Below are 27,902 nucleotides of genomic sequence, written 5' to 3'. Positions count from 1 at the left end.
CCGTCCGGAGCACGGCGACTGCTGGAAAACCCGTGAGACAGCCCAGGTCTGAGTCCTACTGCAGCCGGCTGCGCACAGAGCTCAGAGAGTGGAGCGAGGTGGAATCGGGGCTGAATTGTTTCAATATAGCAATTTGATTCAATTTTCCACTCAATAAAATTACCCATCAGCGCTTGTGGCGTCGGCGGCCCAGACTCCCTCATTTTCAGATTCCACTCTTAATTGAACCAGTTTATGTACTTGTCTTAACGGAAATTGGAAAAATTTATCACCTGGAAAATGTTATTTTTTCCTGGGCTGTAGATGTTTTTAAAACTTCATTAAAATGATGAGCGACTATGAAATTAATTTGTTAACATTTGCATAATAGAAAAACTTCCACTTTCGAGGTGGCGAGGTAAATTATGATGTGCCATTGTTTCAGCGCCGGAGAGAATTCTCTCCAAAGTCTCTTTCCTCTTCTCTTCTCCTCCCACGGCGTCTCCTGCACCACAGCCACCGTCACGCCGCTCTGCCTCTGCCTCGGCCCTCGGTAAGCCGCCTAGTCCTCACGTGTTTCTGGTTTAAAACCGTATTGGGATAACCAACGCCAGAGTGAAGGGAAACAGATGTCCTTAAAAAAATTAAACAAATTGAAAAAATAAATAAAAAAATAAAAACGTTTTCTTAATGTACGGGACGCCACAGAGCTGACAGATGTTCTCAATACGTCCTGACATGTGGAGGAGGATGAGAGGAGGATGAGAAGAGGATGAGAACAGCTGATAGCACTTAGACAGGCACAGCCAGTAAAAAAAAAAGAAAAGGCCTCGAGACACACAGAGCAGATAGTAGGGCCTGCAGCAGCTCATCATCTATAACCTGTAAAGACGCAGCAGCCCTGTGAAAGTGTACTGTGCACAGCTGCTGTGAACGTCTCCGGGCTGCGCTGATGTGGCGCCACTGTCGTCTCTCCGAGTCTAGGTGACCTTCTGACCCCAGGGCAAAGCCGGGCAGACGAGGGCTAATGTCGTGCGGGCTCATGTCCAGGGGATCAGGTCGCACTGTAATTGAAGTTGTGTCTCTCTTGCTCCATCAAAGCCCACAGGTTTACAACTGGTCAAGTCATCGCTGCCCAGAGTGGCTCAGCTCTGGTCCTGCCCAGCCACTGTTCACTATGTGTTGAGAGTCTGCATACTGGACATCCCAGCCACGTCTCTTTCTCTCCTGAAAAGGGTCAGTCTTTCGCACCGGTCCAGTGTCCTCCCATCCTGGTGCTAGTAGTGGACTCTTCCACCACTACCTAAAATCAGGTGAAACTTGACTGCTTAAGACAAAGACTGGGTCACTGAATTAAAAGCCCCCCAGATCCTCTAACTCTCTAGGCCCATTTCCATATTGCAGGAAATGAAGGGCTGAGCGCCCCCAGGTCAACCAGGGGTGAGCTGCCACAGCTATGCTATGCTATACCCATGAAGCTGCTTTCCCTGGCGCGGCTGCGTGTGAGGACCGGGTGCACTGGAGCACTGCGCTCTGAGCCACCTGCGGGAGGCGTGCAGCTTAGTGTTCACAGACTGCGCCTTGCTGGATGTTTACTCGCTGCAAGCAGGGACCAGCAGCTCAAAACTCACACAACCAGCATCCAGCACCGAGACTAAATTAAACAGACTTTTTCAAAGGGGTTGCCAAGCAGAAAAGCAAGGCATCTTTGCCTGTGGAGTGTTCTTAAGCAATCTTGTTTTCTAAATATATAATCTGCTAAAAACTAACAAGAAAACAATTTTGTAATTAAATATTACTGCAAAAAAACCAGTGTATAATATATATACATTACTTTGCAAAAGTTTTAGGCAGGTGTGAAAAAATAAGTAAGAATGCTTTCAAAAATAGACATGTTAATAGATTATATTTATCAATTAACTAAATGCAAAGTGAGTTAACAGAAGAAAAATCTACATCAAATCCATATTTGGTGTGACCACTCTTTGCCTTCAAAACAGCATCAATTCTTCTAGGTACACTTTCACAAAGTCAAGGATTTTGTAGGCATATAGTCAGGTGTATGACTGAACAATAATACCAAACAGGTGCTAATGATCATCAATTCAATATGTAGGTTGAAACACAATCATTAACTGAAACAGAAACAGCTGTGTAGGAGGAATAAAACTGGGTGAGGAACAGCCAAACTCCGCTAACAAGGTGAGGTTGCTGAAGACAGTTTACTGTCAGAAGTCAGACACCATGGCAAGACTGAGCACAGCAACAAGACACAAGGTAGTTATACTGCATCAGCAAGGTCTCTCCAAGGCAGACATTTCAAGGCAGACGGGTTTCCAGATGTGCTGTCCAAGCTCTTTTGAAGAAGCACAAAGAAACGGGCAACGCTGAGGACCATACACAAAGTGGTCGGCCAAGGAAACTTACTGCAGCACATGAAAGACACATCATGCTTACTTCCCTTTGCAATCAGAAGATGTCCAGCAGTGCCATCAGCTCAGAATTGGCAGAAAACAGTGGGACCCTGGTCCACCCATCTACTGTCCGGAGAAGTCTGGTCAGAAGTTGCCTTCATGGAAGACTTGTGGCCAAAAAGCCATACCTCCGATGTGGCAACAAGACGAAGTGACTCAACTATGCACAAAAACGCAGGAACTGGGGTGCAGAAAAATGGCAGCAGGTGCTCTGGATTGATGAGTCAAAATTTGAAATATCTGGCTGTAGCAGAAGGCAGTTTGTTCACCGAAGGGCTGGAGAGCGGTAGACGAATGAGTGTCTGCAAACAACAGTGAAGCATGGTGGAGGTTCCTTGCAAGTTTGGGGCTGCATTTCTGCAAATGGATTTGGTCTCCTCAATGCTGAGAAGTACAGGCAGATACTTATTCATCATGCAATACCACCAGGGAGGCATCTGATTGGCCCCAAATTTATTCTGCAGCATGACAACGACCCCAAACATACAGCAGAAGTCATTAAGAACTATCTTCAGCGTAAAGAAGAACAAGGAGTCCTGGAAGTGATGGTGTGGCCCCCACAGAGCCCTGATCTCAACATCATCAAGTCTGTCTGGGATTACATGAAGAGAGAGAAGCAACTGAGGCTGCCTAAATCCACAGAAGAACTGTGGTTAATTCTCCAATATGTTTGGGCCAACCTACCTGCCGAGTTCCTTCAAAAACTGTGTGCAAGTGCAAGTGTACCTAGAAGAATTGATGCTGTTTTGAAGGCAAAGGGTGGTCACAGCAAATATGGATTTGATGTAGATTTTTCTTCTGTTCACTCACTTTGCATTTAGTTAATTGATAAATATAATCTATTAACATGTCTATTTTTGAAAGCATTCTTAAAACTTTTACATTAAATTGTCAACACTCTATTATGGGTCTCCAACAGATTGAGTAAAATATTTGAATGCAAAAAACAATTAAATCATGAAGAAAAAATTGAAAAGAAAACAGAAATGGAAAGAAAATGAAGGGGTGTCCAGGGCGATACCAGACAGTTCCATGACCATCCTGAGCATTCTGCACGCCTAGCAGGCCCGTGTAAGTGTGAGTATGTCAGTGCGTGAGTGTGAGTGTGAGTGTGTGTGAGGTGGGTGTGGGCCTGGCAGCAGCAGGGACACACATGTAATGTGTTAGCAGTATGAGCAGTCGGGAGCCTCTGGGAGATGGGGGCTGCTGGGAGCCCTGGCGTCAGTCTCCCCACGCTCCTGCAGAGAGGGGCTGTAACCTGACCCTCCATCTGGAGTGGGGGGCCTTTCCTCGGCCCAGATGGCTGGAGCACAGGGATGACAGCCCCCAGGAGTTATGCCTGTCCCTGTCTTAATGATATTAACTGTTGTGGAGGTAATGCACTCAGTCTGAGAAACAATATATTTATATATCTCTTAATAGGGTGACAGACTAAAGCAAAAAAAAACACCTCTCTCTCTGTATAGATCACATATATATAGATAAAATAACTCTCATACGATCAACTTTCTGTCAAGAAGTATCTGCCAAACTGATTCATACACACACACACATATATATAAGCTAAATGAAGAGTTAGATTTGTGTGTGTGTGTGTGGGGGGGGTATTATTAAATTACCAGCACATATGTTGGTGCTGACAGCTCTCCTGATTTCCAGATTGATATATATGCAGGTTTACGCTTGGTGTGTAAACAGCCTGGGTACCCTACTGTCTGTGTGTCTGTCTGTCCAGTCTTGGCTATAGGCGTCCACCCATCAACGGGATGCTTTGCCACTCCAGACTAGAGAGCCTGATTATTAAAGACAAAAGACATTTCTTCACCTGGCTGTTTTGTAAAAGTATTTAACAGTGTGGAAACCCTGTGCAATACACATCCCTTAAGATGTGTAGTATACTGACAGACAGAGAGAAAGTTAAAGTTTTCTTACAGTCCAGGCCCCGTCTGCCTGTAACTACCAGCACGGGGAGCGTTTACCTGGCAGCACCTCGTAGATATCGTCCTCCTCTTCCTCCTCCTCGCCGGTGCAGTTGGCGTGGGGCTGTGGGCGGGCGGGCACCGTCTCAATGTCATCGTATGTCTCCTCACCACCCTCACCCGCCCCGGCATCCTGCAACTCCTCCTCCTCCTCCTCCTCTTCGTCGTCGTCGAAGGGGATGAAGCTGGAGCTCAGGTCTGTGGGAGAGAAGCAGCAGCAGCAGGCATGAGAGACGTGTGTCTGAGCGGGCGGCACGGCAGGGCGGGGATGCTGGGATACCCCCCTGGAGGGCTCACACACTGGCCTTGTGAAGAGGGGATTTTAATGATAAAAAAGTTGTTTATCTATCGCTTACCTCTTGAATGGTTTAATTAAGCTTTTGAAAAAACAACCAACAAACAAACAAAAATATTAATAACGATACATGGAACCCCAATCTTCTGTCAAACACTGAAAATAACAGCAGGATTCCTCCCGTTCCAGACTGGCGCATTCAGTGCAAAGTGTTTTGGGGGTCCGGGCCCTTATTGCACGGTGATGGTGGCTGGAGTGCCAAAAAAACTAAACACAACAACACACCCGTGCCGAGCAGCGGCTCCATGGGCAGAACATTTGAGGTCGGCAGGAATGTTCATGTGGGATTTTGACTGATATATTTTATTTGCCTTCCGTTTCTCAAGACAGATCTCAGCATGTGCAGTCAGTCACATGGGCTTCCGATGGGCCTTCAGTGCCGTGAACGGCGTCGAGAAAAATCGCTCTTCAAAATGAAAAGCAGGCAGACGGCAAAGTGATTTATCGGTGCGGAGAGCTCCTGCTTTAGCCCCAGACTGATAACCGAGAAAATGACTCAGGACGGGTCAAACAGTTTCAACATCTTCACTGCGGTGCTTTGATGAAGCGAGACCCCCCGAAGAGCAGCACGGGGTCTCTGGCCCAACGTAGTGAGAGGCGGCAGTGCGCTCTACCTGCATAATCAATGCACAGACTAATATGAAAATCAATCTGCATACGAAAAATAAGGTAAGTCGACCAGGAAAAAAACAAAAACCTTTATAATGAATTCCTAGCCAAGAGGCTCATAAAACTGCTGGAAAGAAACCCATTAAAATACAAATCACTTGCAATGCATCTTCACAAACAAAACAAAACAACCACAAAAAAGACGAATGATGTTTTTTAAAAATATATAAAAAAAAATGGTTGTAGGCTATGCACAGAGGTACCTGATAAAACTGGGGGGAGTGAGGGGGGGCATGAAGAGAAAAACAAGAAGAAAGTTGATTGTTAAAGTCAATGTTGCTATGCGGAAGAAAAAACAAAAACAAAAAAAAACTTCTGCGAGGATCAGCTGAGTCGTTAAGACGCCACAGATGAAATCTAGAGCTGATTGCAAGGGACGGCAGAGCTGAAACACGGGGTATCAGGTCCCAACTGATACACTGCCAGGGGACAACAGGATCAATAAAGCCCAAGATAAACCTGCAGGATTGCCAATCAATTTCCAGTAAGTACCGCACAGCAGAGGGGCTGGGTGAGCTCGCACACCGGAGTCTAATAGATTGATGACAGCAGCCGGGACGAGCTGCCGCTGACCGGGCTGCAGGCCTGGACACAGCCCTGACACAGAGAGCTCCCCAAACACAAATCCATCGCTGTCTGAGAAGCTGGGTTCGAACACACAGGAAGAAGTCAGTGAACAGTCAGAAGCAAGAAGGGAAACAAACAAACACAAGACCCCCCCCCAAAATAAGAACAAACAAACACAGCAAAGGAAGAAAAATAAGAACAAAACCCTCGAGTTGCTTTTTTGGTTGTTTTTACCCTTGTGTGCAGAGTGTAGGAGTCTGCATGAGAGCCACACAATGGCCTAACTGATTGTGTTGTCTTCAGTGTGATCTGTGAATTGACATCAGCCAACACTGTGAACTCTCACACACAGATACAAGGCAGACAGACAGACAAGCAACCCTTTCCCACTGCAGTGACAAGTAGCGGGTTATTACACCCAGACTGACAGACACTCACCCTTAAGGACAAAATTGATCTGGTCCACCCATTCCCGGGCTTCTCTTGGAGTGCTGGCAGTGAACTGTGGAATATTATTATTATTATTATTAATATTACTACTACTATTACTACTGAATGCATACTTGTTCTTTAAAACTGTATTAATTAATTAAAAGAGGAGCTCTTCATTAGGGAAATGAGCAGGTTGCTAATTGGGGGACATGAGTGCAATGGTTTGTGTAATAGACAGTGTTGTCAATGAGGGATGATTCTCCAGACTTTTTAGATGCAAAGCAAGCGCTGAAATATTTGTGGTGGGAAAAGGAAAGAAAAAAAATCATATTGATCCTGTATGTTAAAGGAATTAGAAAATGAATCCATGACTGCGGCGTTAAGAACCTGATATTGCCCAGATTAAACGCGCACACCTTCGCGATTATTAAGATCACATTAACTCTGGGAGTCAATAGTGATTCAATTTTAAAGTAATGTGCTGAAAACTCAAGGGGACGATGCCGCTGATAAAGGAATCTATTAACTGAACTGAACTGATGACATTAAAAGTGTCTCTGCAACATGAAATTAAATCAAATACAAAATAAATAATAAAAAACACGGAGGAAATGTGGTGAGAAAAAAAAGGTAATTGATAATTTTGTGACTCGTTATTTTATTATTTTAGAATATTACCAGATATTTACACAGAACCTCCTGATTACTGCATGGACAAATGAACACGGGTGAAACTGAGCAATGGAACATAATATCCAAATAAATAAACAATAAAAAACTGCAGAACGGTGGGGGTTAAAGGCCTGTTTCCTGGACTGTGTTTGTCTGAGGAGGGGTACGTCTCCCCTCCCCTGCAGCACTGCAGCACTGCTTGTCATTTACGCACAGCGAGACGGTCCGCTGGCTTAACCCAACACAGCGCGTCACTCAGACAACTTCCATCAGTTCACTCTGAGGGGCTCTGCTTATGAGTCACAGTGGATGATAAAAAGCTCAACCATCTTGTAACTACACAGTGCAGTTACGTATGGTGCGTGAGTTAAGATTTATTTATGTATTCAAATACACACATACCTCAGCTCATAACTGCCACTAACGCTGCCTTCCTGTTTCAGAATGACACGCCTTTAAAAGTTCATGAAGTTCATATATATATACACGCAACCTTATGGGGATTATGCAATTATGATGTGTGTAGTGGGAGGGTTCGAGACCCCTGTGTCTATACCTGGAAGGTGCGTCGTCCTGGGGCGGTCATTTCGAAACAGGCATTCTTCCGGCCATCTTTCCTCAGGTTCCCCACCAGCTCGGCGCTGTAGCCATTGATGTGGAACGAGCCCTTCTGCTGCTTGTCTGTAGGGGAGGCCGAGGAGGAGGAGAAATAACGATTGAAAAAAACAAAACCAATCACTGCTCAAACCTTCATTCACAGACTGCGCTCTACAGTCTTTTCTAATATTTGCTCAGGGTGTCAGGGCAGATACATGCAGTAATTATTTCAGTTCAATTATTTCACTATTTCGTATGGTATGTATAAAATGTCCAATGCATTAAAACAAGTGCCACTTTTCATTGCCAGACCCACCTTTCTCACTGCCGAAGTAGTAGAAGATGGTGTTGTTGAGGACGCACCAGCGCTTCTGCCACTCTGACCCAAAGAAACTGTGATCTGGAAGAATGATCAATGGTAAGGAGATGTAGGAGGAGGAGAAGAAGTAGGAGAAGGAGAAGAGATTAAACAACAAAAGCAGAAGCAAGTACCCTTCCACTGACTGATTCTCAGCTTGAACCTGCAGAGTCATTATGATGGAATATTGTACGTTAAACACCATGGAAGAAAAAAAAAAAAAGTCAGGAAATAATGACTATTTTCTATTACTAATCCTATTTTCTAATGATTATTTCTTTGGGTTTTGCGTTAATTAATTTCCCCAGGCAAATAGTCCGTTGGTTTAATTATGCTATTTTTCTGTTGGGTTTTAAATGAACTCATTTTGTCGGTTCCAGGCCTTTGAAGGAAACGCAGAGTCTCGCTTTAAAAAGCACAAGGAGAGCAGGGGATCAGACAGTGCTATTATTTTCGGTTATGCCAGATTAGACTTAATGCATTCTGTTTTCATGCTTTGAGAATCTCGCCCCACCAAAATGTGCTTCAGGAATCTCCCTGGCTTAGTGCTAATACACCATAGCTGGAGTTCGCAGAGACGTGCCCCTTACTGCAGTGAACCAGAGACACTAAATTCATTATTTAGCTCTGAGTTGGATGATTTAAGTATTTCACCAAATTAGTATAGTTAACACATGGAAATAGGTCCAGGATGTATTGCAGTAAATCATTTATTAGCTTGTTAAGTATTACGAGACAATTAGAAGCCATAAATAATACACTGCTTTGGGTTCGCTGCTGCAGTCAGCGGTTTATTATTGCATAACCTGCTGGTGATCTATGAATATTTTATTATGAAGTAAACCATTTAAAATAAAAAAATAAAAAATTATAATTTCTAACAGTGAGGTGACTGACGAGGGAAGAGCTGAATTGGATTCCTGCCCGTTTCCCTTGCATTTTTGGAGAGAAACCTAAAATAATTAATAAAACAAAGGTGCTTATTGTGTATATATATATTACATACATAAAGAGTGTGTGTGCATTCATATGTATGTATATGGTCATGTATATTGATTCCTGTTTAATTTTGCCTCGTTCGGCTGCTCTCAGACTGAGAGTCATGAATCCAAGACGGACCATTTCTGATGGGCTTGTTCAGGGTATATACCCTACGTATATAAAATCAATTATTAATACATCATAAACATCTGCCCCTGACACACACACACACACACATACTAGACTGGTCTCCCAAAAAGGATCAGCGAGAGGACAAGTGGAGAGGCACACTGTTCTGAAGCCCACTGCGGGAGTCCTGCGCATCACTGAGAATCATTCCACATGCTTCCTCCATTCCTCATATGTTACCATCTTCAGGAGCTGTTTTTCCCGAGACCCCACAGAACCAGAGAACGCAGAAAAACACACGACCCCACAAACCAGAAGAGAATGTGAGTGCTCACACAACAGCCCCCCGGAAGGAGCGAGTGACAGGAGGAATGCCGTGGCCCTGCACTGGCAGTCCCTCAGTGCGGCTGCGGTCAGCGCTGGCTGTTCTGCGGGGTCTGGGTGGTCGAGAGACACCGACAGCCTGACTCGGGTGTCAGCACTGAAAGAGGCCGTGTTTTGGGAGCAAACACAGAAACCTGGAGCTGAAAACTGAGAGCCTTCACGCCTCAGAGTGGGCCTGGCGGTCTGCCCCGACCCTGGCTGTGGCTGACAACACATCTGTTTCCAGGCAGCTTGCTGGGTCTCGTCCCTCAACACTGTAATCTCTCCATACATCACACTCTCCCACACTCTCGCTCACTCCGTCACTCTCTCACAGCCTCGCTCCCTCTCTCGCTACCTCGGTCACTCTCTCACAGCTTTGCTCCTTCGGTCACTCTCACAGCTTCGCTCCCTCTCTCGCTCCCTTGGTCACTCACTCACACTCTCCCTCCCTCTCTCACACTCTCCCTCCGGGCTGTGCAGCCCTTCCCACCTCGCCGCTTCTTCTCCAGGTAGCCCTGCTTCAGCACGTTACTCAGCTCCTGTGCCGCCACGGGACGCACGTCCTCCTCAAAATCTGCAGCAGGGGGATAAACAAAAACCTTGTCAAAACTTAAAGCAAGGGTGAGATGCATCAAAAGTTTATTTTTCCTGCTAACACTGTAAAATAAAGTGGTGAGCATGTGTTTATGTGAGCGTTAGTCTATGTAGGAACATACAATCAAGTTATTTTACTAAGTGTGCTTATTATACAGTCACTGACTCCACCCACAGTTCTTGCATTACTCATACCAAACACTGCACAGTGATTCAACTTGGTACATCTCACATTGATAGTAATTTTACTGGTCAGCAAATACACAAGGTCAATCTGTATTTCCTATATACATATATACCATGTGCTGCAGTTATATTTGTTCCTGTATGACCATTTTGTTTGGGTCGTATATGACACTTTCTGGCTGTTCTACACCACACTCTCTCTGTCTTTTCCTTATCGGATTTGTAGTTTCATATTTTAAAGGGGTTACTACTTTGATTACAAACTGATCACTGATATCAACCTGCATACTACTAATAAGACATATTGTTATTATTTCTTTCTTAGCAGATTCCCTTATTCATCTATATATTCAATGATATATATACACATATTATTCTGAAACTAAGCCTTTCCTTACAGTTCACAAGGACAAAGCAAGAAAATAAGTAAATAAATAAATTAAAATAAACAGAGTGTAAAACTTCAGTGACCAAATGTTCCCTGTCAGCTTGGCTTCTGTTTCCTCTGTGCATGAATATTACATTAACTAAACCCCCTCAAGTTGTGGGGTCCTGCTGTTTGGAAACATGAAAAATGTTCCACATGGAGTTTTATTTAGACACTGCGCTGGCGCGACACACCAGGGTGTCGGAGGAAGAGGCTGCACGGCTTCATCAATATGCGCGCTGGAATTAAATTACCCGGGGGGACAAGAATTGCGACGCGCACTGGTTCAGTGGTTTAATTTCATTGCTTTCCAACATTAGCAGCGTGGGGGCTGCATTTCATTGTGACGCCGGGATTCGGGGCAGACAGAGAGAGAGAGAGAGAGAGAGAGAGAGACCAACAAATAGCAGATATAAATCTTTAAAGTGCAAGATGCTAATTCTGTAAAATAAGTGAATTAAAAGGTTTGTCTGTTCCCTGACTGTTAACTATAAGAGAAAAATATATATTTAAAAATAACAACATGAAGAGAAATGATCTGTAAGAAAGACTAAAAAAATAACAACCTGGGAACAAGAAGCACACACAGAATTAGCAAACGCATATCTGAGTAGTTTCAGGCTGCCATGAGGCGCAGCTCCTCACTGCCTCGGCACTGTGTGCATCTGTCAGAAATAAAACACTAAGAAGAAAAGACGTCCCACAAGGGCCACTAACATTTCCACCTGCTACAGTGGATGGATTGACACAGTACAGCGGGCAAAACACAGCAGTCCAGCAACTCAGCTGGAGCACCACAAGTGAACATTAGGCAAAGAGAGAGAAGGGGATGGGGGCCTGGATTGCAGGCTTGTAGTCGTCCAGTACAGGTGAGGAGGCCAATCCCACTGGCTGCTGTGCGAGGCCCTGCGTCAGGGGCTCCCAGGTACAGGTGAGGAGGCCATCCCACTCACTGCCTGAATCAGGGGCTCTCAGCACTCACAGCTGGATCAGCCAGGATCCTCATTATCAGGCACCGCTTCAATGGAGAGCAACCGTGAACTATGAACTCCTGTCGTACAATTCATTTTACACCGGCTATCCCCCCAGGGTGCCACCCATCCCGAGACGATCAAAACCACCCGCTCAACGAACGCTGTATATCTTGCGATCGTCAGAGATTCCCACCATTACATATGTTTTGCAGCCATGGATGTTTTTTTCAGTTTTTTTGATGTTCCAAAACACATTTAAGTTCTCATTTAGCTCGTGGCCGTCTCTTTAATGTAAAAGTTGCACTTTCTTGTTGGAAAGCCACTGAACGGCACCGGAAGCCCTGGCTCTCTCAGTTTGCCCGTCCCTGATGAGAGCCGCCGCTCAGCACAGGGCTACAGGGGACTCTGCTTTGAAGATGCTCCATTATCTCCTGTTTCAGGGAACACTGGTTGTCAATGAGACATTCGGAGTAAATATTTTAATTAGCTGTAACCTCCTAATTACTTCCTTTGTGAGGAATAATGGGTTTTATTGTCAGCTGACGGGTTGCATTTAAGCTGACTAACACAGACATATACACACACACACACACACACACACACACACACACACACACAGGGGAGTGTGTTGGTTACACCATGGCACAGGTTTGTTCTGCAGCTCACGGCATCATAATGCCCCATTTTGACATGTAGAAGCACGAGTCATGTATATCCATATGAATATAAATGTATATATAATATCACAGGGATGGGCTTTAGAGGTATTGCTGGTCAGCGGTCCTGCAGCTGTGATTGGACCGGGTCATTGGCTGAGTGTGATGCTGCTGAGAGGCGTGCAGCCACACCAAGGTCTGAGCTGACTTCGCTCTAGTCTAATAGGGAGTAAGGGACCATCTCCTCAGCTGAGCGAAGGAGAGGGCTTTTGTGCACTTTTTGTGTTATTTATGAATATTTTTTACATGTACATTGAGACCTGTGCCCAATCAAAAGGATGATAAAGTCCTCGCTGGGCTGGGTGCTGCGAAAGAGGAGGCAGGCCATTCACAAGAGATGCCAGGCACTTGGTTCTGTACTCCCTCTGTCCCAATGGCCCACAATTTATTACAGGCCTGATAGCCTGCGTTTCATTTTGTACCTCGGCTGCTTAAACACTCCGGCTCGGCGAAACAGACGCTCCTATTAGCGCAGTAATGGCGTGATTATGGTAGACGTCTCCAGCAAGTTCAAGTGCAGCAGAGGGTCACTGCTAACGCCTCTGCAGCTGCTGATGCAGTTAAAAAAACTAAAAAACACAACGGCAACAACAACATGAATACCGCCGAGCCGAGAGACAGATCATCTTGCCATTGTGTCCCTCGCCATCCTGAAAGAAAAAAGAACACACCCAAAACAACACAAACCACCCCAAAAAAACCACTGCCTGGGCTCTGCTCTGCTCTGTTCTGTTGTGCTGTATTACCCTTGCTGACCACACTCAATATCAGCCCAGTGCAGCGGATTTGTAAAGTACCTCCATGGCCCTGGATCAAATATACTGTCCTACTTCAGCTTTTAAGTAATATAGATCAATACATTTATTGCAACAACAAGAGAAGCAGCAGCAGCTGACATCCTTAACAGAGCCTTAACTCTTTCGTGGGTCCTTGCCATTCAGACGCCGGTGGTGACACTGCAGCTCTGTGAACTGACGCTCCCCAACGGGCTTGAGCACACTTCCTAAAGCTCTGGATTTTCAATTGTCTTTTTTCGTGAACCCTCCTTCCAGGCTTCAGAATTCACGAGTCCATGTCATAATCCATACAGATGAATGACACCCACCCTCGATCAATAAAACTAGAAGCCTTAAATTAAGAACACAATCTTCTCCTCTAAACAGTGGCATCTGTTGTTAATATGGCCACACATGCCTATACTAAGAACTGCACCAAAGCACAATTTATACACTTTTCACTTGTGATGTTTTCTGAAACTACGGCGAAACGGCCCAATACGAAAAAGGTACGGATTCCAATAAGTCGGAGTGAATCACAGCTCTGCTTCATTACTAGTGTGTTTTAATATATTTCGGACCAACTGATATACAATATCCATATGGACGCACTCATTCGTTTAGCCAGCATCTGTCTGTTCAAATGTGTGATTTCTTTCTGATGAACACGTTAATGTTATTTTAATGCGGCGCCCATGCTCACAGCCCGCACACACACTCATGCATATGTGTGGGTTCACTCCCCGCTCCATGCAGACTCACGGTATCTCCTATATACAGCTCTGGAAACAATTAAGGGACCAATGCAAAATGATCAGTTTCTCTGGTTTTACTATGTATAGGTATGTGTTTGGGTAAAATGAACATTTTTGTTTTATTCTATAAACTACTGACAACATTTCTCCCAAATTCCAAATAAAAATATGAATGGAAAGGCTGCCATACATGTAGAGATGCTGATTGAAGAAAAATTTGCAGTGGTCTCTTAATTTTTGTCCAGAGCTGTATTTGTGGAATTAGTCATTACTCAGCTATCATAGAGGTGAATTGTCACAAATGCCCAGTATTGATTACCATTTTTCTGTTTCCTTCACAAGAAATGTACTTTAACATTAACATCAACTCTTGGGGGGGTATTTCTCCAGGTCTAATGATCATTGCTAGCTTATGAAACCCTGACCCCCTGCTCTGCAGTACTGCAGTATATTCATTTACTGGGACATCAGCCATGTCCTCAACAATTTGCCTTCCCAGGAGAAGAGCAGGAGGAGAGCGCGGAGGGGGTCTGGGCCCCGAATACAGATGACAAGCTTGATCTGAACACATACGGAGCACTCGGTGCTAAGCACACACAGCCACACTTCACACGTCACAACGCTGCTTCTCAGTGTAGTCTGCACCGTGCTCACCCATGTAATTATGTCAGAGCCGACAATGAAATATACAGAAACTTCATTCCGACAGGGAGTAATGTTAAGACATGGAAAATTAGATTTAATATAAATATATAGTGAATGTCTGGAACATGTTTCCTTTGCAGGGTCATTAACTAATTCAAATCAACACTTCATGAAGGGAGAATAGCTGAACAAAAGTTACAAACAAACTTCTCTCTCGATGAATTCTAAAGCTTCACCTTATTTTGCATTCGAAAACATAAAGGATTTTCTGTGACACAGGACAACCACGTCTACAGGAAACTTGCTGGCTTACAGACTATGGACAAAAAGAATTACTGCCCTGTTAGACTGGTGAAGAACACAAATACAATCTCTCTCTTTCTTTCTTTCTTTCTTTATTTCATTCTCCCCCTTGATAAACAAGGTAGCAGGTGTAAATCAGTCGGGACCAGTCTAGCCAGACTATTAGGACAACAAAGCCAACCTGCGATAAGAAGTTAAACCTATAGCTCAGTTCCGGCAGGAAAGGCGGTGCCGCGGTGGACACTCTCCTTCTGCCGGGGTCGCCCTTTCCCCCCCCGTCTGCACCGTGACCCCCACAAGCTCGTTGTATGATGCCTGATGTGTCATGGCCTGGTAAGCTCAGACTGAGGCCCTCCCTTCTCACTTCCACTGGTAACAGACACCAGGGCTGCACACTACACCAGCCGCCCACACACCTTGTTGGTGCGGTCTTGTTACACCCAAAGAAAAACAAGGAAAAGTGTTCAATAGAGGGGAGGCAGAGTGGTCGGAGGGAGTCACAGACCATTTAGTGAGACAACAAGAGGAGGCCAAATCGCCACCCCCCCACACCGGTGAGCTGGGGACAGAGTGATGTCGTCTGCACATCCTTCTGCACAAGTCAAGAGCAGACAGCCGTGTCCTCCACCCTGTCAGTAACTCCTCACGCCTTCATAGGGAGATAAGACCCCCCCCTCCAGACTCCCCACCCTCCCCTCCTGCTTTCAGCACCTTTTGTCTCAATGCTCTTCTAACATTTGCAGGGAGTGTTTTTCCCCCTCTTTCTTGCTTGCTTTGTTAAACAAAAAAAACTCTAAGTGAAGAACATATATTACTGTCTGTTTATTTATATACGTGCAACTGACTGGGCCTCTTTAAGACACATTTACACTGTAAGCCTATGAAATTAGAGATGCATTTTTGTGTTTTTTTTAAGAAGGGGATATTTAAATCCAAACTCAGTACAGTACAGTACTCTATGTTATCTATACTATAGGACACGAAATTAAATGTAACTCAGTGGGATGTTCAAGTTCAGCACATTTGTGTTATTTATTTTTAGACACCAAGGACTGTGGCACCGCAGGGATGCACCCACGAGCAGACCCGAGAGCGTCCTGTACAGTGAGGGAAAAAAGTATTTGATCCCCTGCTGATTTTGTATGTTTGCCCACTGACAAAGAAATGATCAGTCTGTAATTTTAATGGTAGGTGTATTTTAACAGTGAGAGACAGAATAACAACAGAATAACACTTGGCTCCCAGGTGTCTTTTATACAGGTAACGAGCTGAGATTAGGAGCACTCTCTTAAAGGGAGTGCTCCTAATCTCAGCTCGTTACCTGTATAAAAGACACCTGTCCACAGAAGCAATCAATCAATCAGATTCCAAACTCTCCACCATGGCCAAGACCAAAGAGCTGTCCAAGGATGTCAGGGACAAGATTGTAGACCTACACAAGGCTGGAATGGGCTACAAGACCATCGCCAAGCAGCTGGGTGAGAAGGTGACAACAGTTGGTGCGATTATTCGCAAATGGAAGAAACACAAAATAACTGTCAGTCTCCCTCGGTCTGGGGCTCCATGCAAGATCTCACCTCATGGAGTTTCAATGATCATGAGAACGGTGAGGAATCAGCCCAGAACTACACGGGAGGATCTTGTTAATGATCTCAAGACAGCTGGGACCATAATCACCAAGAAAACAATTGGTAACACACTACGCCGTGAAGGACTGAAATCCTGCAGCGCCCGCAAGGTCCCCCTGCTCAAGAAAGCACATGTACAGGCCCGTCTGAAGTTTGCCAATGAACATCTGAATGATTCAGAGGAGAACTGGGTGAAAGTGTTGTGGTCAGATGAGACCAAAATCGAGCTCTTTGGCATCAACTCAACTTGCCGTGTTTGGAGGAGGAGGAAAGACCCCAAGAACACCATCCCCACCGTCAAACATGGAGGTGGAAACATAATGCTTTGGGGGTGTTTTTCTGCTGAGGGGACAGGACAACTGCACCGCATCAAAGGTACGATGGACGGGGCCATGTACCGTCAAATCTTGGGTGAGAACCTCCTTCCCTCAGCCAGGGCATTGAAAATGGGTCGTGGATGGGTATTCCAGCATGACAATGACCCAAAACACACAGCCAAGGCAACAAAGGAGTGGCTCAAGAAGAAGCACATTAAGGTCCTGGAGTGGCCTAGCCAGTCTCCAGACCTTAATCCCATAGAAAATCTGTGGAGGGAGCTGAAGGTTCGAGTTGCCAAACGTCAGCCTCGAAACCTTAACGACTTGGAGAGGATCTGCAAAGAAGAGTGGGACAAAATCCCTCCTGAGATGTGTGCAAACCTGGTGGCCAACTACAAGAAACGTCTGACCTCTGTGATTGCCAACAAGGGTTTTGCCACCAAGTACTAAGTCGAAGGGGTCAAATACTTATTTCCCTCATTAACATGCAAATCAATTTATAACTTTTTTGAAATGCGTTTTTCTGGATTTTTTTGTTGTTATTCTGTCTCTCACTGTTAAAATACACCTACCATTAAAATTACAGACTGATCATGTCTTTGTCAGTGGGCAAACGTACAAAATCAGCAGGGGATCAAATACTTTTTTCCCTCACTGTACGTCTGTCCCACCGCTGCCACTCCGTAGGGGGACATGTGTCTCGTCATTCCCCTCCCCCTCACGGGCACGGCACTCCGATATTGCCCCGGGGCTAGCAGAGTGAGGTGTGGAATTATTCTCATTTATGTTTTTTTTTACTAGACAAAAAGACATTACCTCAGGGTAACCTGATGCACAAGCAATTACAGCAGAAACAAATGAGGGGGGGGGGGGCAACAACCAGAGCAGGAATCGCGGCGTGGGAACGACGCGCAGACAGTGACCACATGAAGGGCAGGGGGGAATGGGGGCCGAGGGCTGTACTGTAATGTGGTCTGTGCGGCGACGAGGCGTTGAGACCCCGTGGTGTCACCGTGACCCCTGCCATGTGTGAAGGGCTGGGGAGAGGCTCCGCCCGGCCCGCAGGCCCTGACCGCGGCCACCCCATCACACCCTCGCCCCCTTTCATCTCCTGCTCTCCACCACCCCATCACTCCATCACTGCCCCGGCCCCGGGCCGATCCCAGACCACACCCACCCACCTGAGCTGGGTCGCAGCACACACCTGTCCAAACACATTATACATCACAGCCCTGCCCCGGCACTGGAACATTATCAACAGTACTAGTATTATCATCATTATTGCTAGTGCTGTTATAATATCTACTAATATTATTATTACTGAGACACTGATTAACCACACCTTTGAACCACAGTAAACGTATATGGTTTTATTCTATTGATTTATATATTCATGTTGTTTTATTTATTTGGCACGACCAGGCCTGTAGATACACACACAGGCGTGCTGGAGGATAAAAGGTTGGTTGCTCTTTAACGAGTACAAAAACGGTCAATTTCAGCCCAACCCGACCCGGCCCGCGTTTGGCTTTCAGATCAGACCTCTCGTAAGGAGAAAGGGTTGAGATTCGGTAGGACAAGAGGGTCTTTAACCCTGGAGACGGCCAGAGAGAGAGAGAGAAGAGCAAGAGAAAAGAGAGAGAGAACGTGGTCTAGTGAAACATCCATTATAGGCCCGTCTGACCCGGCTCCTGCCCTGCCTGACACGATGGCTGACAGCGACAGAAAGCTGCCCTTATTTGTCACGTCCAGGCAGAGGCCCATTGTTCTGCTAACAACACAAACACAAACTACATCACATATTTCACTAGCAAACAGCGAGATTAAACACAGGTACAAGGCAGGAGACGGCAGGAAGGGAGGAAGTGGAGGAGCAGGGGGCGGAGGGGGCTTCAGGGAATGGATTTATGGCAGCCATTTCTAATATTTTAATCTCTTTCTGTCTTCAGGTGCTTGAAGGCTGGCGGAAATGCAGCGCCGGTGGCCTTTACAAAAGCATGAGTGTTTTCTTTTCGATCAGTTATCACAGCCTGCCAGGAAGTGCTAATACTGAGACATGAATGATTCAGGACAGGATAAGTAAGCCATCTTATTGAATATGTTATTACTATAATTATTATAATATTATAGTTGGTGTTTTCTATTTGAATATTACATTTTTGTATATATGAACACTACACCCTCTGAGGCCTTTAATCTTTGGTGTTAATTTAATGTGGAAACACTTTCAACTGTTTTAGGTTCAAGGTGCCCGTAAAGGTGCGCTGGGGCTAGGGTTTGATCCAGAGGTACAGCGCTGGGTAAAGGGGCAAGCAGAGACCACTCACTAGCACAGAGAACCGGATCAGGTACAGGTGTCTGAATTGTTCCTATGGCCTTGTTCAAACAGCGGAACAGAGCTTGGCGTGGCTGGATAACCACGTGGAACCGGGGCAATTACACCCTGAAATTACCTTCCTAATGTCTTTTAATTAAAAATATAAGAGGAAATCAAGTGTGTGTGGGATAGAGAGAGGGAATAAGAAAACACTGGGGTAAGCAGCTTGCTCACTTTGCCACAATGATTCCAGATTGTTCCAGCCAAGCTTAAAAAAAACTAAAAAAAACAACATACATTATTTCTAGTCTCGAAAGATTGCACGTTGAGTAGATATCTATACAGGGCAGGCAATGAGTCCATCTGGAACGCCATACTAGATACCACAGAGGGAGGTGCGGTCGGTCTCGGAGGACCCCCGGCCACACTCCCGAGGAGTGCCTCTGCCAGAGTCTGCCAACGCGGAGGATTCCTGTCCTCATGAGTCCCACGCTGGAGAGGATCAATCTCCACCGCAAAGGTGTGTCATGCGACTCTCCAACTTGGTAGTAAAATCTGAAGATAACGAATGACTCCCTGAAGGCTAGATCTCGCCCTCCCCTCCACAGAGCTGCTGCACAAACACACGCAGTACACAACACGGGGTCACAGACCTGTTTCGGTACAGGTGTAAAACTCCACACATTAATCAGATCAGAAGGTACTGGGCAGCAGGCGCTAGTGGTGAGACTTGAGGCAGTTTAGCAGTTGCTTTTAAGTCACTGTTATATATGATCCTTACACACATCTATTAACACAGACAGACATTTATAAAGTGTAAACATACAGGAACCACTGCCAAACTCCCATCTCAATCTTCAGCTAATACGGGGACAACAATTCAATAGCCTCCCGCCTAAATGATATTCAGATTCAGAAGAGATATTTTTTCCTGAACTGTGATACAGGCTTGCAGTGCCAAACTGAGAGACTTGCCGAACTTAAGCCCTGCCAACAGCCTGAACTCTAAACCCTCGGCACCATAACATTTGAAGCTAGGCCCATAGAAATCTTCAAAGTCTACTGTTATTACAGCTTGATACTGAAGTGTCTGTGTCATCTTTTGCATTGTTTACCCATCAAGAAGCACCGGAAACCTGTCAAGCAGAGTCTGCAAATACAAGCATGATTATCACACTGGCCTGTGTGGGGCTGTAGTTTGACATGCAGGGGGGTGTCTGTTTTTAGGTTGAGAGGAAGAAGAGGAGGGGAATGCCTCAGATCTCTTTGAAGTGTGTGTAATCTGGGAGGCTTGTTTTAAGTGCGGTGTGAGCTGACAGCGCTCCCACTCTCCACCAGCCTGGGCTGGACAGACAAGCCTTCCCTTAAGCCACCAGTCATAACAAGGCCTTGGAGATTTATAAAGTGCCGGGACAGCATCTCCAAAGGCCCTCTTGTCTGGCCTCCCTTTCCCATGTCTCCCCAGTCTCAGCCAACACCGTGCTGAGAGAGAGAAAAAGAGAGAGACATGGGATGTGACACACCTGCCTATCTCACCTCAGCGCAGGCTCCGTTACTGGGCTAGCATCTCAAAAGTAATCCAAAGTTTGTGGCAAATACACAGTGGCTATACAGCAGTGAGAGCAGTGAGCAGCATGGGAGCTGTGAAAATAAACAGAAACTGATGTTCCTGGGCAGTGCATGCTAGCCCATCCTCAGCATTCCTGCGCTGATACTCATGTTAGACCAATGCAACTGGGGGAAGGTTCAACTCACATCAAGGCCCCGAGACCAATTATTTTATGAGCTTCGTTCGAGGGGCTGTGGCTGTAAATCAGTGCGGCAGCTGATGGATCTGCAGAGGTGCTGGGAAATGGCTTGTTGAACTGAGGACGAGGCCAGGCTTACTTGACCTCTGTGCAGGGTCATGGGACGGTCAGAGTTCGCAGGGTAATGTGGCAGGTTACATATGTGCCGAAACAGACAGCACGCTCTCTCTCTCACCCCCCTCTGTCTCCATCTCTCTCTCATTTGCTCTCCCTTCTCCCTCTCTTTTTTCTCTCCCTTTCATCCAGTGTCTCTCTCTCTCTCCCTCTACTTCGATGCAACAACAGGCCCCTGCACATCTGTGTAAACCAAGACTTGCAGAAAAGCGCTGATTTGATTTTGCATTAAGATAAGGTTGTTGCCCCCCCTTCCCCTACTTCTTCCGTCTAAGAGCGGCTTCAAAGCTATTCCAAATCATTTGTCTTTCTGTTTTAATCTCGTGTTGTAGGATCTCAAACCACATTGTGCGCCGCTGCTCCAATATTGTGTTATTGTTCTGAGTGTCCACAGCTATCAGCGCTCGCCTGTAATCAGTCCCGCCGTCGGCAGCCGGCTCCTCTGCGTCTCGAGAGATCGAAGTTCTTGCTCTTTGGTTATTATCTCTATTGGTTCCAGCTTCTGTACATTATGAGGCTGATCTGACAGGCACTCACTTGTATTGTCATGAAACCCGTACAGAGCAGTGAACTACAATCTCTTCATTTAGCATTGATGTTCTTAAAAATCTTTTATCACCTACTTCAGTGTTTGGCCTCCCCATAAACTGTCCACATAATTATATGACCATTTCAAGGTATTTTCTACTACAGTGATTGGCACTCGTGCTTATAATAAGGTGTGCTCTTGTGGATGTTATTTATGGATATGCACTAGGAGACTAATTGGGTTAGACTGGTAACACTCGAACACACTTGAACCTGCAGATTTGCATTTATTTACATCAAGACCGTGAGCAGCAGGAGAGCTTTTACACAAAAAGGAAATAAGCCAAACAAGACCAGTCTTCGGGGTCTCTTTGTTAACTGTCCGCACATTCCTGAAAACAGTGCAGTACTTAATTTTAAAGTGGTTACTCAGAGCCCAGGTGCTTTGGCCTGGTGTTTGGCACATAAATATCTGAGAAGTCTGGACTATCTGAGCACACCCTTCTGTGAGATCTGAAAACGGGGGACGAATTTCAGAGGAACGTTCTAGTTTGGTCGCAGGCATCATCACGGAGTGCTGTGTCAGCAGATGTTGCTGCCACTCTGCCATGCACCTTCGCTGCGCTGTGTCCACCCCAGAGATGTGAGCCCCCTCTTCAGAGAGACCCCTGACCCTGCCTAATCATTGACACCACTACACCCTCTGCAAACAAGTGGATAATGCTTGGCAGCACTTTGCCAGCACTTTGCGGCGTCATCCATCAACCCCTCTGGTTTATTATTTTGTAAGTTGTATCTCTCACCCCACATCCCTGCGCTGATCCCCTCCAAAAAAATTAAAACCTAAATACAACAGCTGGACTTTAAAGCTACAGCCCAGACACCTGCAAAGGCCACTGTTTTAAAACACCATCCTTAATCCCCCTGACAAAACTAACCAGCTGCACTTAAGCTCCAAGATAAGAGAATCCAGGCAGAAGAGAGCAGAGGAGAGACAAGATGAATGGAGAGTTTTTATTAACTATAAACAAACATGCCGAGACCAGGCACATCAAAGGCAGCAGTCTGCGAGGGTTCGGCCTGTGTGTGGGGGGAGAAAGAGGCTTCTCGCTGCGCAGATTGAGAGTCAATTTCCAATCATCATCATCATCAAACTCATCTCGGTTTCATATGAGCCTCTCCCCCACGGGGCTCCAGTCCCAGGGTCTGTGGAGAGGTGCAGTGCACCATGGGGGCTCCAGGCCTGCAGTGTTGTCCATAGCTACTCTACAGGCAGGGGGTGACTACCTGAGATTCACGGCAAGGGATCCACAGCCCAAAAACAAGCTCTCACCACGAGCACATGTGGTACAGCTTTCCAGTTCCACTCGCGGCCTGGACGATCTTTTATCGTGTTTAACCTATTTACCCAGAAACGAATTCAGCAACACATAACGGTCCCTCCATTACAGCACCCCGCCCTAACGGTCACGGCCTGTTTTTTTTCTCTAAATGCATGTTTCCCAAACAGGTGCTGTAAATTACTTAACTCACATACTCTTATATATACATCACAGAATAGAAGCTGATAATTTATGAGAAACAAATACAGTACTTTTCAGCTCCTTTAAAGATGAGCTCATGACATCCCCCTGCCTCTCCTCTCTTCCAAGTGCACATAGTCACCGCCTTTCACTGGCCAGACTGTAATAAAAACAGGAAAAATCAGTTGACCTGGGTGAGTGGGTGTGGCACCACGGCGCATAGCTGTGAAACATCCCATCAGGCGTGTCGGAGAGCAGTGTCCGAGCAGGTGTCTGTGCTGTGCACACCGACCACATTGAACACACGCCGCGGACACCTGAGATGCATCAGGAGATCTGGGCCTGTGCTGCTCTGAACACGCCAGAGAGTGACCGCCATGGGGACAGTGCAGTATAGCATGTCTGGACTGTCAAGGCTGCATGCCCCCTTGTTTTCCCCACAATGCTCATACTGTACCATGTATACAGTTTTTGCTGTGGTTTTCACGTACTTTGTTAGAAAATAAAATAAATTCATAAAAAGTGTTAAGCAGGCCTTTATTTAAATAATACTAATTTGCCAGTGTATACAAAGAAGCATTGAAGAACAACATTACCCTGACTGAAAGCAATCAATATATATTAATTACCTTTCCCAATAGAGATTGCGAAGGTCTGTTTACCCTAGCTTGCTTAGATTCTGTCAGTCATTTTCTTCACTTCTCAATGAAACGCCCCCCATTGGATAAACACTGACAATGCACTGATCACTGATGTGCCTGGCAGTCCTGCCCTGAGACAGTGAAACCCCCCCTGCAGGACACAATGAGCATTATAATTGGCATTAAATAAACACATCGCAGAGGGAATATGAGGGAAATTCAGTTCAGAATACAAGTGAAAATACAAGAATAGATAGAGAATATTCACATAAATTATCAATATAAATGATCACGTTGTAATATACACGTTGTTTTATTTCTCTTCTGATCAGAATCAGGCATTTTAATGTCACACTAACTGAAAATGAATAGCTGCAAAATGTAGCAGAAAATAAAGTTTTGAGAAAACCACACAAAAACGGTTGAGTTAAAAAATACATATATACAGTTTGGAGACAAGGTGCTTTTGGCAAACGTACTGGCTTGTAAAAGTATATATACAGAACAAAACAGTGTAAGCAAGTGGATACAGAACAGTATTGATTGCAGCCCTGCTGAGAATTCATACGACCCGTCGCACACACACACACACACACACGGCCACAACCTGCCTTTCAGACACTCACAGCTCCTGCATGACACACACGTGCGAAACTCTGAAGGTGTGGCGTTTCTCTCTGTTCTTATCTTGATTTCAGAATGGGGGTATGGAGTAATACATACACACACACCAACAAGCAGGCCAGCAAACATAGACACACTGGAGCACAGCCTCTGAAGAGCAGGGCTGCTGTAATCTACCATTCCTCCACAGGGTAGCAGTGTAAGCTCAGATTTCATAGATAGCTCAGTACCCCCCCCCATCCTCCTGCTCTTAACCTTACCCTCCCTCTCACTGAACACACACCCTGCCCTTATGTATATTCATGAGACAGCAAACCCCTCCTCCAATGAGCATTTAACATTTACACTTCTGAGTGTGAGAGGCCGTTGCTGCGACTGACTTTAACCCTGTGCATACACGGCTGCCCAGCATGTGCACTAGTTAGGACAGAAATACTAAATACAAAAATAAAAATATGAAGTACATCCATTACAGCAATAAAAACAAACAAATATAAAATCCTTATTCTCCTGGAAGAAACACCCACGATGGAGAAGGATGCATTTTAATGAAAATACAATTTATGTGATCTGCTTCTATCTTTATTACCACAAATGCAGTGACAGAAGCAGAGTGACCACACAGCAGAGCGGTCCTGTCCTGTGAATTTGTACACGGTTCATTTTGTCGTCTTCCTTCAAACAGTTCGTATCGGGGGGGGGGGGTGTGCTGCTTGCAGATTTACCCTTTAAAAGTTATTTGGCCAACACATAAAGTGGCAAATAAATATATGAATGAGTGCGTTAATAAGTACAGGAGTATATAAACAAACACACGTCTCAAACGTGATGTTGCTCTAGGGGCAGCAGGCAGGTGTGGAGGGAGGGGTGCAGTGGCTGAGGATGGAGACCTCTGTGGAGATTTCCCAGCATCTGTCCTCCACTGCTGTAATGAGATACTAAATCCTCTAGAAAAAACAAAACAGAAAAACACACACACACACACACACACACACAAACCAACCAAACAAACGCCTTGCTTTGCGATTACAAGACAAGATAATGTTGATTAATCTTTGGGTTTTCTTTTTTGTTTTGTTTATTACTTCTAGGTGCCCGGCGCGTTAGGTTTAAGATAAGTGATAATCTGGGGGAGTGAGGGCCATTATTTGAGGGTGGGCAGGCAGGCAGGCGACCCAGAGCTGGTATTTCCCTATCTTGTTACAGAGCTAGATAAACAATGCCAAGGCCTGGTGGCTGGCTGCCTGCACTCTCTTCTCCAGAGCCAGGCCTGTAAGCACATCTGAGAGCTCTTATTAGTGAAGGTCCTGGTTAACAAGGCAGGGGTTATCAGCACAGCAAGACACCAGCCCACAGGTAGCATGGCAGGGGGGCAGGCACTCCCCAACATGGGCTGTACAGCCACAGAGATAACATCCCCACACAGAGAGAGAGAGAGAGAGAGACAGAGACTGGGCAACACCAACTCATAGCAACTGGCCATTCTGTGGTCATCAGCCTGGCATAATCAATAATCAGTAATAATAATAATAATAATAGGAGCAGGATTTAGAACTAAACCAAACCAATCAGAAGAATAACCACATTTTACACTAATTTCAGCCCTAAGACAGACCTGAATTCCAGCTCAATGGTCTCAGTCATGACACATCCCTCCCTCTGCAAAAAAAGAGCATCACCCTTCAAACCTGTCACTATTACACAGACATGTCATTTTAATGCCCTGGTTAAAACCAGTCTATTAAAAGGCGTTTCAGAGTCACAGAGAGAGAGCAGCTCGTGAACACAGACGAGGAGATCCTGCCGGGTCCTGCGGCCCACTAACAGCCCGAGCTGCGCAGGAGCAGTGCGCACACAGGACTCCTGAGTGGTGGTGCAGGTAGGCAATTGTTAATTTACATTTTTAATCTGTATAATAAACGCTGCAAACTCGTATTCAAGTGCGCTGCATAATGAACGAGAGGCTGCATCGCTGAAAATGCAAATGGCGTTCGCTTCAGTGTTTTTACGATGATTTTTTTTTGCATCCAGTTTTAAGTTGGTCTATTAATTATTCATTGTTATGCTACGCTTTAATTTTATCCCCCATTTCTTCCTTTATTATGATGCAGAAACGTCTCCTGGAATAAATACGTCAATAAGGATTGCAGCAATCTATCCACTGCATCTGTCTATATATCTGTCTTTCTATCTTTGGTATTGGGCTATCCATCAATCTATTTCTGCCTCTACCTATCTCTGTAATCACACAATTATTTATAGTGATCGTGATACACTGCAATAACAGCAGATTGCTTCCCCATTAGCTTGTCAACAAACCCCAAACTTAATTTTGGGTGATTTGTACTCATATACATTACTCAGCCATTGATTAAAATGTCATAAGGAAAACGATACCTTGGCTCATACAGACGCCTCAGGCTTTGGCTGCACCTTTTCAAAAACCCTGCTGGGACGAGAGAGAGAGGCCGAGCTGTATGTGACAGCCGCCACCATGAGTGCAGCGAAATCACAAACAACTGTCCAACTGGACAATACAAAATAGAACCTAATGATACTATTTTAATTGTCAAGATTACTACTCAAATTGTCCATGCACTGCAGACCTGACTGTAAAGGAATACAAAGGAATCAGTTTAGTTGCTGGTTTGTTTGTTTGCTGCTTCCTATCACCATATGTTAAGTGTCAACTGAAAGGTCAACAGTACAGGACCATCACAGAGCATTACATAGCAAGAACAGGAAGTGTGCTCAGCCGGGACACGTGAGAGTCACACACCCATACATACTGCGCAGCACCACGCCGGACCAAGATTGGCTACGCCAGACCCTGGCAGGGGGTCGTAAATCAATCAATGAGGCATTAAATCACCAATTAGTTTCAGCATCATGCTTCTGAAGTTGTGGTCCGAGCTGCTGTTGTTGTTGCCGTTGAGACAGTGTTGCGAACACTGCGGAGACTGTTAGGCGAGGGGCATTAGTGTGGTCGGGGGATATCAGGTCTCAGAGCGCGCTGGCGGCACCAACTCCCTTATCTCGGCAGGACGGCCCGGGTGTGCCGAGTCGGGTCCCATGGGAGACACTGCTCCATTGTTGACGATGGAGAAACAGCCCTTGACGCATGCTACTCCACACAGCAGTGGCGCTCGCAGGCTCTGATCGGCAGGGCACAGGTTGCAGGCATGGTGCTGGAGTCGTCCATGTGAGATTTTGATAAGCATCCCCCTGTCTCCCTCTCTTTCTATCTCTCTCCCTTCAGGTTACAGGAACAGCACACATCCCGAGCCCCTGAGCTGTGCTGCCACAGGAAGGCCAGGCTGACCACTTGAGCATCACATGACCACTCGAGCATCACATGACTACTTGAACATCACATGTGCAGTTATCTGAACTGCACTGAACTGCCCTGGGGCCCGCTGAGGGATAAAGGACGCAGCGTTTTCAGAATTGGCTGTCCACAGTGAATTA

The 27,902-nt window shown here is 45.6% G+C and overlaps 1 protein-coding gene across 1 annotated transcript in view; it reads right to left on the bottom strand.

Annotated features, from left to right (window-relative positions):
* skap1 (src kinase associated phosphoprotein 1) overlaps positions 1 to 27,902 on the bottom strand; it is a 139,080-nt gene that overhangs the window by 32,240 nt on the left and 78,938 nt on the right. Inside the window, exons 5-9 of the mRNA XM_066698817.1 lie at positions 10,049 to 10,132; positions 8,041 to 8,124; positions 7,684 to 7,808; positions 6,462 to 6,525; positions 4,433 to 4,630 (exon numbers count right to left, since the gene is read on the bottom strand). Coding sequence (XP_066554914.1) covers positions 4,433 to 4,630; positions 6,462 to 6,525; positions 7,684 to 7,808; positions 8,041 to 8,124; positions 10,049 to 10,132 — 555 coding nt within the window. The remainder of the gene's footprint in view (positions 1 to 4,432; positions 4,631 to 6,461; positions 6,526 to 7,683; positions 7,809 to 8,040; positions 8,125 to 10,048; positions 10,133 to 27,902) is intronic.

This window comes from Amia ocellicauda, chromosome 3 (assembly GCF_036373705.1).
Source record: "Amia ocellicauda isolate fAmiCal2 chromosome 3, fAmiCal2.hap1, whole genome shotgun sequence".
In the NCBI taxonomy this organism is placed as follows: domain Eukaryota; kingdom Metazoa; phylum Chordata; class Actinopteri; order Amiiformes; family Amiidae; genus Amia; species Amia ocellicauda.
The sequence above is the reverse complement of the archived record's forward strand: the minus strand, read 5'-3'. Positions and strand labels throughout refer to the sequence as shown.